The sequence below is a fragment of the Panulirus ornatus genome, chromosome 32, assembly GCF_036320965.1.
Source record: "Panulirus ornatus isolate Po-2019 chromosome 32, ASM3632096v1, whole genome shotgun sequence".
NCBI lineage: Eukaryota > Metazoa > Arthropoda > Malacostraca > Decapoda > Palinuridae > Panulirus > Panulirus ornatus.
The window spans coordinates 5,522,680-5,536,990 of record NC_092255.1 but is presented as its reverse complement, the minus strand read 5'-3'; the positions used below and the strand labels follow the sequence as shown (position 1 = coordinate 5,536,990).

At 39.0% G+C, this 14,311-nt stretch overlaps 1 protein-coding gene across 2 annotated transcripts in view; it reads right to left on the bottom strand.

The window, feature by feature from the left end:
- The window catches only part of LOC139759008 (uncharacterized), a 114,670-nt gene that overhangs the window by 85,751 nt on the left and 14,608 nt on the right, over positions 1 to 14,311 (bottom strand). For both annotated transcript variants that reach the window (XM_071680891.1, XM_071680892.1), the window contains exons 13-18: positions 13,237 to 13,411; positions 8,744 to 8,986; positions 7,186 to 7,365; positions 5,236 to 5,421; positions 1,970 to 2,128; positions 861 to 1,069 (exon numbers count right to left, since the gene is read on the bottom strand). In XM_071680891.1, the coding sequence (XP_071536992.1) occupies positions 861 to 1,069; positions 1,970 to 2,128; positions 5,236 to 5,421; positions 7,186 to 7,365; positions 8,744 to 8,986; positions 13,237 to 13,411 (1,152 nt within the window). The remainder of the gene's footprint in view (positions 1 to 860; positions 1,070 to 1,969; positions 2,129 to 5,235; positions 5,422 to 7,185; positions 7,366 to 8,743; positions 8,987 to 13,236; positions 13,412 to 14,311) is intronic.

The window sequence follows — 14,311 nt, the reverse complement described above, 5'->3', positions numbered from 1 at the left end:
ATCTGCCTCCTTGAGATTAAACCACAGGTGAAAAGTCCACACAGCAGTATCTATAGCCTAAGCCTCACATTCATATAATATTGTTGGGTCTACTATTCCTTTAAAGATTTCCATTTTTGCCCTCCCAGATCACGTTTTCTCTTTCCATACATTCTTCAGTGCTCCCAGAACCTTTGCCCCCTTCCCCACCCTAATACTCACTTCTGCTTCCATGGTTCCATTCACTGCCATGGCCACTCCCAGGTATCTAAAACATTTCACTTCCTCCAATTTTTCTCTATTCAAATTCCTACCCAAACTAACCTGTTTCTTAACACTGCTAAACCTAATAACTTTGTTTTTATTCACATTCACTCTCAACTTTCTCCCATTACACACTGTTCCAAACTCAGTCACCAATTTGTGCAGTTTTTCACTTAAATCTATCATCAGTGCTACATCATCATCAAAAAGCAACTGATTCTATTCCCAGGCCATCTCATCCCCCACAGACTTCAAGACTCACATTCAACTCTTTCACCAACCCATCCATAAACAAACTGAGCCACCATGGTGATATCACACATCCCTGCCGCACCCCAACCTTCAATTGGAACCATTAACTCTCCTCTCTTCCTACTTGTACACGAGCCTTACATGCTTGATAAGCCATCAGTTATTATCTTAAGACTCTCACAGCTTGTTGCATATCCTCATAAGGTTATTTAATCTTTTTTACCAACATGTTTACATTCAGTGTGACCCGAGTTCACAAAGACATGCACTCTATCAATTCACAAGATCCAGAGCTTAAAACAAATAAGGAGTAATACTGAACAGAGTACATCTATACAGGAAAAATGAACAACTTCAAGACCTACTCATGCTGTATGAAGGGCAGTGGAGACTCTGCCATAATGAATACAAAGTCACCAGTGTGCAGCAGATCCTTAGCACGGAGTTTGGCTGCAGCATGGAAGAAAAGTGCTGCATGATGAGGCTCCAGTAGTAACACTACAGCTCTGGCTCCCTGTTGTGCTGCTTCTGCGAGTTTACTCCACACATCTAACATGTAATCTACTTGATCAACCTGTAAGGAATAAAACCCATTTATGAAATCTGACTCCAAGTCATTCATCTGTTGATACTACTATATAAGAAGTTTTTCAAGCTGTATGGGATGATGAAGGCAGAAACTTCACATAAAATCTTATTCATACATTTCTCTCACAGTGGATTTTATCTTTCAAGAAAATTTGGTTATATCCACAAACCCAATTAGGGGTCAATCATGCTGAAGCAATGTTGGGTGCGAGAAAAGAAGCTGTGATAAGGATCTTGTATAGAGAGAGGCACATTATGTGAGTACTGTAAGATGTATGAACAACAAACATTCTTCTAGAGAGAAGAAGTCAAAGCTCAGAGATATCTCTATAAGTGTTCAAGTAATACTGAATACAACTGCACACGTAATAATAACATTTGAGAATGGTTTTGCTAAAGGTTATCTTATCATAAACATGTTAAAAGGATATTGGTCCCAAAATACATATAAATGTTGCAAGTTCAGCACACTAATATACCATTTTCTGGGTGTACAAGAGTTGGACTCAGTTTGCTATTCAAACCACAAGTAAGATCAGTGTAATAGCAATGGAAGCACGCAGTGAAGAAGACTTTGGGGTAATAAGGCTTGAACATTCTAGAGGGTGAGAGAGATGCATGGGATAGAATGAACTAGATCAATGTGATTTATGGTGTTGGGCAATGTGATGTCATTGGTCAGAACCTGTGGATATGAAAGAGATGAAATAGACCAAGGAGTAGTCTGTGGGGCTTGGCTATGGACGGGAGGTGCTGGTTCCAACACACAGTTAGAGAGGAGGAGTGAATGAAGCTGCTAGTCATTTGCTCCTAATGCTACCTCATAGTGCTCAGACAACCAACTGAGGTACAAAAAAAGGGACAGTTTATCAGAATTGAGCTTTACCTTGAGAGGCACTGGTTCTGCTAGAATGGGCTTTAGATTGTGTGCTTCTGTCTCCCGCAGAAGATGTTTATTGATGTCACCAGCTGTGCCACCATCTGAGTACACGATGCTAAATACCTCCCACCTCCAGTATAAGAGTAGTGAAGCAATACCTGCTCCCTGAAAATAGAACCATAAAGTCACACTGAAAATCAAACTATCTGTCTATTCCAAAGTACACTTTATTACAATGTGCTATTGTTTAGATTACACTAAAGGAATATGCAGCTTAATGAGATGTTGGACTGTCTTCTTTTGATCCTATTCTTTTACTTACTTGTGTCATCTGTACAATATCTGAATATTCTTTCTTTTACCTTTCAATGTCTGAAAACTTTTTCATATACAGAACTGAAGCTAATACCAGTCCTGTACAAGGTACTTCTGGTGGAACATTCTCTTTTTCAGACAAAGACATACTTTCATTCGCTACCACTTTGAATTCTCTGTTCATGAAAAACTCTGATCCATTTTCTTAACTTACCTTTAATATTTTGTTTTGATTCTCAAATGTAATACCCGGTACACCACCGAATTTCCGGCAACTGATGGTTCAGCACCTCCTTTAGTCTGGACAAAATTACCTGAGGTGACTTGAAATTACTGCAGCCATCAGACTACTTTACTGGGTGGCCACAGATAGCGTCGTGTGTAGGGCGTGCTTATCTAAATTCTTTACACTGCACTTGCTGGTGGTAATACCGCAATTCTGTGAGATTCTTAGCTTATTCTGCTTAAATTAACCCTAGCTATGGCTTTTAAGACATATGAGAGTGTCAGTCGAGGTGTCAAACGTGAACACCAGTCCATATCAATCCAAGTAGAAATGTTGAAAAAAATGGACCGTGGTGTTTCGGTGCGTAAGCTGTGTGACCTCTACAGTATTGGTTCATCAACTGTTTATGATGCAAAGAAGCAAAGGGAGAAAATATTGAAATTCTATGCAGACAATGATTCCAAAAAGCAAATGACGGAGAGAAAAACTATGAAAGATGGTTAGAGTACTGAGCATGATCGAGTAATGATGGAATGGTTTCGACAGCGTTGGAGTGATAGAATGGACTTGTCAGGTAGCATGATAATGGACCAGGCTCAGTTGTTACATAAAGAACTTAAATTACAACACAAGCATGACTATAGTGAAGGATGGCTTCAAAGATTCAAGAAACGTCATGGAATTTCCATGAATAATGTGTATGGAGAAAAGCAGTCTGCGAACCATGAAGGAGCTGCCAAGTATGTGGATGAATTTGTGAAACTCATAGCTGACGAGCACCTCAGTCCTGAGCACGTGTATAATGCAGATGAAACTGCATTATTCTGGCAATGCACACCTAGGAAAACACTAACAACAGAAGACGAAGAAGACCCCACAGGATTCAAACAATCTAAGGACAGTCTTACCATCTTAGGGTGCTCAAACATATAATATTTGTTTAAGTGAAATTTCTAGCAGTCCATGGTATGCTTTAGACACATGGGAGATGTATAATCAGTGGGTTAGAGATGTGTTGATGAATTATCATTACGTGACCACGGTTGGTCCGGCAACATGGTTAATCCACCAATGCTTTGGAACAAAAAGTGCTGGAAAATCGGTGGTGTACCTATAGTTATTCTGTTTAATCCTCCTACAGAGTCTTGAAAAACAAATCCATTTTCTTTCCTTGCAAAAGAGTTTCACATATTATAATGAAGTGAAATATGAGTCAAGTTTGTGTACTTTTACCAAGCACATATGCTTGGTGGTTTTCATACATGTATTTGCTGTTAATTATATGTTCCAAGACTTTTTTTAATCACTCTTTTGTAAACTTTAATTACATGGGTGTCAAGCTACTTTCTCTTTATTGTGCTATAATGTTCAGATCCTCCTTAGTATATTTGGTGCTACATGTAATGTTTTGTGTATATTTCCTATACTAATAGTTTAACCAATGCTTTCTCTCATTAACATCATCAAGGTTTTACCACTGACATATTTGCCTTTTAAAGGGAGATGGCAAATATTACAGCTTTAACTTGGTCATCAACTAAAAATGTCACTTTCTGCAATTCAAACTGCTGTAATGGCATGTTCGTCATACCAATTATTCATTTCATCTATATTTTTCTTTCTCTGAATTGGAAATAAATTTACGGTGGTTTGTTTGCATCTGAAATATCTTTTTTGTGCTGACTGCAGACAGTGGTTCGCAAGCATCTGAAATATTTTTTTGGAGGGTCTGAAAATGGACTTATAGAGGTTGGTTAGCATCCAAAATATTTTCTTTGGTTCATTTACATATTTTTCTCCAACTTAAAAAGCCCAGTTCCCAATTCCTAGTTCATTCTTTATCAATATATGAGGACAAAACTTTTTGCTGCTTCGTGCTTTGTACAGTATTGCTTTCTTATCATTTATTCTCTTTTCTATGTGATTCCATGATTTCGCAGTCAGTATTTCTCATCTTCTCTTCTAACTGTTCTGAAATTTCTAACTGCTCATTGCATATCTTTTCTTTATCTTCCATTTTCTTTAACTTGATCCAAAGTTTTCTTTTTCTCTGTATCTTTCACTTCATATAATTTCTAATCTTAAAACTGAATCAATGCCTTGATCATTTGTCATATGTTCTTCTACAACACTGTTGTATTAATTTTCATCAATGCTCTTGAAGACTTCATTCAACTTCGTATTTGCATAAGAAAACTGACCTCACTTTATTTTGTAAAAAGAGTAATTTCAATGCATCATGTCACTTATTTTCTCAAGTGTCATAGTCTGTTTGTCTTCATCTATTTCTACTCTAGTTTGTCATTACTTCTATAATATTAGGGTCTGAAATGCTTATTCTATCAACTTTAATATCCAAGATGAGTGCAGTTTCATCTACAAATATAAGGTCACTTGTAATATTGTTTTATGTTGGTTTGTGGTTGAACTGAAACACCTGAATGCCTTATATACTTTCATAATCTAACTGTTTCCTTTCATTTGCTAATGCACTATTTACCATTTAAAATTCATTCCAACATTTATAATTAGTTCCTATTCCTTAACTATTCAGTTTCAAAGATCCATTCATTAATGACACAGTCAAATTAATCATGTTTTCCAAGAAAATAATACAGGAATCTCACCATAAAATCTCTGAAATAGATCCAAAACAAAGTATATCAATCATCATATATGTCAGCATTCATAAAACTATGACATTCATTGCTAATGTTTTTAATATACAAACCATAACATCATTAGGTGGTGCTAAGCGTAAAAGCACAGGGAATCGACGAGTGTTTGAATAAACACTGTTGGATGCCTGTGTCGCAACTGTGGTGATTCCATATGGCTGAGTCACATCAATCACCTGTCGCACCTCTTCCCCTACCCCACCAGTGATAAGGCCAACAATATTGTTTGAAGATGGTACCTGTGGGATGCATGTTAATAATCAAAATACATAATAAAGTTAAGAGAATGTCATGCTTTTTGAGATAAAGGCTTTGCCTTTTGCACTTGTAATAATTGTGTTAAAATGAGTGAAGTTTCCAAATTGTTTTCAAAAGACTTGGTAAAATCTAAGAAAATTGGATGCTTCAGTCTTTATACAAAAGGATAACCCTGAATCTTTTTTATGACCAGTTCCTTAGTATTCCCTGTGGCACAAAGGGCAACTTATGAGAGTAGGATGAAATTGAGGAAAACCAAAGCTGAAAATATTAATGCCTAATGGCATGTGTGGCTTCTAACTAATACTTTCCATCTACTTCATCATTCATCTAACTTTATTCCCACTGACCAATGATGGATAAGAGGCATACAGCCTTCCTGCCCATTTATGTACCTTCAACTTGTGTATTGTAGGATGAATACAATTTTTCATATCATTACATCCCTTGTTAATGATTCAATTTATATAGCAAGTAGAGACTGCTGTACAACAAGCGGCTTCAACCACATTTTCACCCTCACAAACTAAAGCCTAAACAAAAAAAATATTATACTATTATACTCAATCGCTGTCTCCCACGTTAGCAAAGTAACGCAAGGAAACAGATGAAAGAATGGCCCAACCCACCCACATACACATGTACATACATAAACACCCACACACGCACAAGTACATACCTATACATTTTAACACAAACATAGATATAAATACACAGACATATACATATATACACATGTACATATTCATACTTGCTACACTTCAAGAATCATCATATTAGTCCATCTCCTTCATAACCTGTATGTGCCTAGAAAGTGTAGTTTCAGATGAGTGTATGTCTAGTGGAATGGAGTTTAAGTCTGAGTTGGGAATGCGGTAGTTTACAGCATGTCAAAGTCATTACCCCACCCCACAGGAAACAGCAAAATTCATTCACAGTCAGTCTCTAGCTGTCATGTGTAATGCATCAAAACTACAGCTCCCTATACACAGACCTTTTAATGGTTTACCCCAGACATTTCACAAGCCCTGGTTCAGTCCACTGACAGCACATCGAGCCCAGTATACCACATCGTTCCAATTCACTATTTCTTGCATGCCTCTCACCCTCCTATATGTTCAGGCCCCAATTGCTCAAAATCTTTTTCACTCCATCCTTCCATCTCCAATTTGGTCTCCCGTTTCTCCTTGTTTCCTCCACTTCTGACACATATATCCTCTCTGTCAACCTTTCCTTACTCATTCTCTCCATATGTGCAAAATATTTCAACACACCCTCTTCTGCTCTCTTAACCACACACTTTTTATTTTCACACATCTCTCTTACCCTTTCATTACTTACTCGATCAAACCACCGCACACCATATATTGTTCTCAAATATTTCATTTCCATTTGCTGGGGAAGGGGTGAATCTGCGAGGAAAAGCTGCTGAAGTTGAAGCAAGGGTAACCTTATTCCTGCTTAGGGGATTGTGGTTGGTTATGAAGTGGTAAGGGGTAGAAGAGGTCTAGTGCTTTTGTAAAGAACTACAAGCTGTGAAAATTGAAGTGTAATTGCATAAGAAATATTTTTTTCTGTGCAGGTGTTTCATTTCTGTTTTTGTTAGGCAACCAGTGACATGTTTTGAGTGCTCTACTTTCTATGATTTGCAGTTCTGTCATATTCACTTCTCTTTTGTTCAAATACTCCTATTAAAATCAACACTCTTGGAAGAAAATACCAGTCCAGCTAACTCCATGCCTCACCTTCTTCCTCATCCTCTCAGGAATGCGGCCAGTAAGGAAATTTGTAACATCACGCACTACTTTCTCCTTACTAGTACATGCATCCAAGATGACGGCGCCTAGGGTCACACCAGGTAAGATCTCCGGGTTAGAGTTGAGACGATCCAGTGACCATAACAATGACTCCACACTCTGGATGCCCTGGTGGTATTCACAGAAAATACTGTTTTACTTCTGATGTTATTACTAGCAAATACGATTCAGATGCAGTAAAAGCATGAGTGATGGTACCTGTATAAACCAATCATATTAGTAATTGTGTTACCTGTGGCAGTGAAAACCAAATTTTTTGGATAGCTATGTGGTTCAATATGGAGAAATGGCAGTGATTCTAGTAACAAGGTAAACCAGTTACCTATCAAATTCAGATTCTGAAGTGTGCCTCAAAAGTAAATTACCACTTTGCTACAACATAATCCTCAAGATGGATATTACAAATTTTTCTTTTAAAACATTAATTCACTGATATTTCATAATCTAATATAATTGCACAATGAAATACTTGAATATTTGTATGCATCAGTGTAATAATGATAATAATTTTTTGTACAAAAATCAATTGACAAAAACTAATGAAATATAAATATTGGCAGATTCTAAAACAAAATTCTTGAAAAGTAAACTGTCTTATTTGGTTCTGGTCCCTTAAAATACGTTCTTACTTGATCTCTCACTATATTTCCTTCCCTTATCCCTTACTACATGTCCCTACTTGGTCCTGTAACATATATCCCTAACTGATCTGTCACATGACCATATCTAGCCCATACCCATATATCCCTATCTGATCTTCTAAAACATGTCCCTTTCTGGTTCTTTCCTACTTATTTCCCACAGATCCTTCACTAAAAATCCCTCCCTAATTTTTTACTCCATATTCCTAGTTAGTCTCTCAAATGTCCCTAGTTATTGTCTTAATCCATGACTTCTCATTTCTACTTGGTTCCTCACCTCATGTCCCTACCTGATCTTAAACATGACTGCACATTGTCCCTCTCCAAATTCTTACCTGGTCCAATACATCATGCCCTACCTGGTTCATTTGATTCCTTATCCCTTATTCCTAACTAGTTCTTCATTTCACATTACAACCTCGTCCCTCATTTGTTCTTAACTAGCCCTTCTTTTCATGTTCCTATTTAGTTCCTTAATCTTGTTCCCAATCTCATGTTACAGCTGATTCCTCATAGAATACTTCTGGTGCCTTATCCCACACTCCTTTCTGGTCCCTTGCCCCATATTTCACTCTAAAACCGTACATAATGTTCTCAACCAGTTTCTTAGCTCAATTTCCTATCTGGCTTTATAACTAATTTTCTGATGTTGCTCCTCACAACTCTTCCCCACTTTTGTTTACATTGTCTCCAAGTTCCTTGCATAACATTCCTGTATGGTCCACTTATGTTCACTTATCCTAAGTTCTCAAACAGCTCTTTAACTTCGAAGAGTTACTAATTTTGTATATTCATCTGGTTCCTAATGCCATAATGCTACTAGGGCACTTGATATATGTTCTTACTTTGTCACCATTCAAGTCACCACACTCCAGAGGACGATCACCCTTATCGTGTACATTAAAGGTTGCCACAATATACAATTTGTCTGGAGAGTCAACAAAGACATAATCTGTCTCGTGGTGATGACAAGTGGAGCAGCCAGTTGTGCATGAGGATGGCAAATGGTCCATGCGAGTGATTGAGCCATTATGGTATTCTGCCATAGCATTCCCAAGGGTCAATCCACTGTCCACATACCTGCCAACCTGGTGACAAAGAAAGCATCAAAACATAAATGGCAGAGGATGGTAAATGAGAAGTAGAAGTATGAATATAATACACACACACAGACATATACATATACATATATACACATGTACATAATTCATACTGTCTGCCAGTATTCATTCCCGTCGCCAATCCGCCACACATGAAATGACAACCCCCTCTCCCTGCATGTGTGCGAGGTAGCACTAGGAAGAGACAACAAAGGCCACATTCGTTCACGCTCAGTCTCTAGCTGTCATGTATAATGCATCGAAACCACAGCTCCCTTTCCACATCCAGGCCCCACAAAACTTTCCATGGTTTACCACAAACACTTCACATGCCCTGGTTCAATCCATCGACAGCATGTCAACCCCGGTATACCACATCGTTCCATTTCACTCTATTCCTTACACGCCTTTCACCCTCCTGCATGTTCAGGCCCCGATCAATCAAAATCTTTTTCACTCCATCTTTCCACTTCCAGTTTGGTCTCCCACTTCTCGTTCCCTCCACCTCTGACACATATATGCTCTTTGTCAATCTTTCCTCACTCATTCTCTCCATGTGACCAAACCATTTCAAAACACCCTCTTCTGCTCTCACAACTACACTCTTTTAACTACCACACATCTCTCTTACCCTTTCATTACTTAATCAAACCACCTTACACCACATATTGTCCTCAAACATCTCATTTCCAACACATCCACCCTCCTGCGCACAACTCTATCTATAGCCCACGCTTTGCAACCATATAACATTGTTGGAACCACTATTCCTTCAAACATACCCATTTTTGCTTTCTGAGATAACGTTTTCACCTTCCACACTTTTTTCAACACTCCCAGAACTTTTCCCCCTCCCCCACCCTATGAGTCACTTCCGCTTCCACGGTTCCATCCGCTGCCAAATCCACTCCCACATATCTAAAACACTTCACTTCCTCCAGTTTTTCTCCATTCAAACTTATCTCCCAACTGACTTGTTTCTCAACCCTACTGTACCTAATAATCTTGCTCTTACTCACATTTACTCTCAGCTTTCTTCTTTCACACACTTTACCAAACTCAGTCACCAGCTTCTGCAGTTTCTCAACCGATTCAGCCACCAGTGCTGTATCATCAGCGAACAACCACTGACTCACTTCCCAAGCTCTCTCATCCACAACAGACTGCATACTTGCCCCTCTTTCCATAACTCTTGCATTCACCTCCCTAACAACCCCATCCATAAACAAATTAAACAACCATGCAGACATCATGCACCCCTGCTGCAAACTGACATTCACTGAGAACCAATCACTTTCCTCTCTTCCTACTCGTACACATGCCTTACATCCTCGATAAAAACTTTTCACTGCTTCTAACAACTTGCCTCCCACACCATATATTCTTAATACCTTCCACAGAGCATCTCTATCAGCTCTATCATATACCTTCTCCAGATCCATAAATGCTACATACAAATCCATTTGCTTTTCTAAGTATTTCTCACATACATTCTTCAAAGCAAACACCTGATCCACACATCCTCTACCACTTCTGAAACCACACTGCTCTTCCCCAATCTGATGCTCTGTACATGCCTTCACCCTCTCAATCAATACCCTCCCATATAATTTCCCAGGAATACTCAACAAATTTATACCTCTGTAATTTGAGCACTCACCTCTATCCCCTTTGCCTTTGTACAATGGCATTATGCAAGCATTCCACCAATCCTCAGGCACCTCACCATGAGTCATACATACATTAAATAACCTTACCAACGAGTCAACAACACAGTCACCCCTTTTTATATAAATTCCACTGCAATACCATCCAAACCCGCTGCCTTGCCGGCTTTCATCTTCTGCAAAGCTTTTACTACCTCTTTTCTGTTTACCAAACCATTCTCCCCAACCCTCTCACTTTGCACACCACCTCAACTAAAACACCCTATATCTGCCACTCTATCATCAAACACATTCAACAAACCTTCAAAATACTCACTCCATCTCCTTCTCACATCACCACTACTTGTTATCATCTCCCCATTTGCCCCCTTCACTGATGTTTCCATTTATTCCCTTGTCTTACGCACTCTATTTACCTCCTTTCAAAACATATTTTTATCCTCCCCAAAATTTAATGATACTCCCTCACCCCAACTCTCATATGCCCTCTTTTTCACCTCTTGCACCTTTCTCTTGACCTCCTGCCTCTTTCTTTTATACATCTCCCACTCATTTGCATTTTTTCCCTGCAAAAATCATCCATATGCCTCTCTTTTCTCTTTCACTAATTATCTTACTTCTTCATCCCACCACTCACTACCCTTTCTAATCTGCCCACCTCCCACGCTTCTCATGTCACAAGCATCTTTTGCGCAAACCATCACTGCTTCCCTAAATACATCCCATTCCTCCCCCCAATCCCCTTTCTTCCTTTGTTCTCATCTTTTTCTATTCTGTACTCAGTCTCTCCTGGTACTTCCTTGCACAAGTCTCCTTCCCAAGCTCACTTACTCTCCCACTCTCTTCACCCCAATATTCTCTCTTCTTTTCTGAAAACCTCTACAAATCTTCACCTTCGCCTCCACAAGATAATGATCAGACATCCCTCCAGTTGCACCTCTCAGCACATTAACATCCAAAAGCCTCTCTTTCGCATGCCTATCAATTAACATAACACATAATCCAATAACGCTCTCTGGCCATCTCTCCTACTTACATACGTATACTAATGTATATCTCTCTTTCTAAACCAGGTATTCCCATTCACCAGTCCTTTTTCAGCACACAAATCTACAAGCTCTTCACCATTTCCATTTACAACACTGAGCACCCCATGTATACCAATTATTCCCTCAACTGCCACATTACTCACCTTTGCATTCAAATCACCCATCACTATAACCTGGTCTCGTGCATCAAAACTACTAACACAGTCACTCAGCTGCTCCCAAAACACTTGCCTCTCATGATCTTTCTTCTCATGCCCAGGTGCATAAGCACCAATAACCACCCATCTCTCTCCATCCACTTTCAGTTTTACCCATATCAATCTGGAGTTTACTTTCTTACACTCTATCACATACTCCCACCACTCCTGTTTCAAAAGTAGTGCTACTCCTTCTCTTGCTCTTGTCCTCTCACCAACCCCTGTCTTTACTCCCAAGACATTCCCAAACCACTCTTCCCCTTTACCCTTGAGCTTCGTTTCACTCAGAGCCAAAACATCCAGGTTCCTCTCCTTAAATATACTACCTATCTCTCCTTTTTTCTCATCTTGGTTACATCCACACACATTTAGACACCCCAATCTCAGCCTTCGAGGAGGATGAGCACTCCCCGCATGACTCCTTCTTCTGTTTCCCTATTTAGAAAGTTAAAATACTAAGAGGGGAGGGTTTCTAGCTCCCGCTCCTGTCCCCTTTAGTCGCCTTCTACGACACGTTAGGAATGCATGGGAAGTATTCTTTCTCCCCTATCCCCTATATATATATCAAAATATACACATATACATACACAGACATATACATATATATGCATGTACGCATTCATACTTGCTTGCCTCTATCTATTCCCTGAGCCACCCTACCCCACAGGAAACAACATCGCTACCCCCTGCCATGGTTCACCTAGGACACTTCATAAGCCTGGTCCAGTCCACTGACAGCACATCAATCCCAGTATACCACATCATTCCAATTCACTCTTGTCCATGCATGCATTTCAACTTCCTGCATATTCAGGCCCAGATCACTCAAAATCTTTTTCATGCAATCCTTCCATTTCCAATATGATCTCCCGTTCTTCTTTTCTTCTTGTTTCATCCACTTCTGACACATATATCCTCTTGGTCTACCTTTCCTCACTCATATTTTGTCCACATGTCCAAACCATTTCAGCACACCCTCCTCTGCTTTCTCTCAACCACACTTTTTTTCAACAAATATCTCTCTTATCTTTTCATTACTTACTTCATCAAACCACTATCATCTAGTGTATTATCTCATCCACATGTTGGTTGGCTACTTGGATTTTAGGCCTATCAACTGCCAGGATCATTAGGGCTCTCGACATCAAGCAACATCCACAACCAATAAATCTTTGACACCTTTTTCAGATGTTGCCCATCCCTTTCATAAAATTTTTAGTCATGCTACCAGTGAATAGCTTTCTCATATCTTTTGGCATATCAAAATGGTACAAATATGCAACTTATATTCTTTTTACTATACATCAGATAAATCTTACTGTTACCTTTTCATATTTGTATTTAATGGGTTTTTGATCCGGGAAGCGCATCAGACTCAGAACCTCCAGAGGTGTATTACCATGGAAGTTTTCTGTAAACTGGAAAAACTCAGAAGGTTTGTCTACCCGAGAGACCTCAGTGTTTCGAAGAAACTCATTGAGTACCATTCTCTGCCTCCACCTGTGCAAGAATAAAATATAAGCAACTGTGGTGAGAAAGACACACAACAGGTTCATAATAAAAACCAATAATGGCTAGTGGACAACACAAATTAATATTTTGAAGTCTACAACAGTAATTTTGTTAAGCATCCATTCATTTAAGTATTTTCAGTAAAATTGTACTATCTAGCCTTTTTACCATATAGGCTTAAACACAAAGGTAAATTCATATCAAACTGGATAAATTTTGCTTTAATGAATGTTAATTAGTATATCACAGTAAAGTAACAACAAAAATTTCTTAACTAATTACCACTCCGAACTTTGCAAGGTAGCAATCTATCTATCTTTCTACCTATATTTCTGATGCCTATTCCCTTCAGGCACTCTCTCATGGGGTTGGCCATGACAGTATTGTCTTCTTAGCTGGTGAACTCCAGTGCCACTTCTTAGCCTTTCTTAGCTCATCCTTAACAGGCCATTGGCAGAGGGTAACTCTAGCGCAGTGTTTCCAGGGCTTCTACCTAATGATCCAACTGATTACTCTTACCTGTTTCTACCTAATGTTCCAACCTACTGCTTCTATCTAATGCTCCCAACTCAGGTTCCAACCTATAACTTTTACCTGCTGCAATCCAATGCTCCTGCCTAAAATTCCTACCTGCTACTTCTACCTTATGTTCCTATCTAATGCTCCTATCTCAATGTTCCTACCTACTACTCCCATCTAAAGCTCCTACCATTTTGCCAAAAGGCAGGGCTAGCATACAGCACTCACCACAGTAGAATCTAGAGTTACGAAGAATGAGCTGTGTAAGTTAAGTGCTGTCAAGTGTTATGTACGACAAGGAGATATTGTATGTTTGTTGACAGAATGCCAGTAGTTCAGATGTGGGTGAGGTAGAAAGACATCTACCTG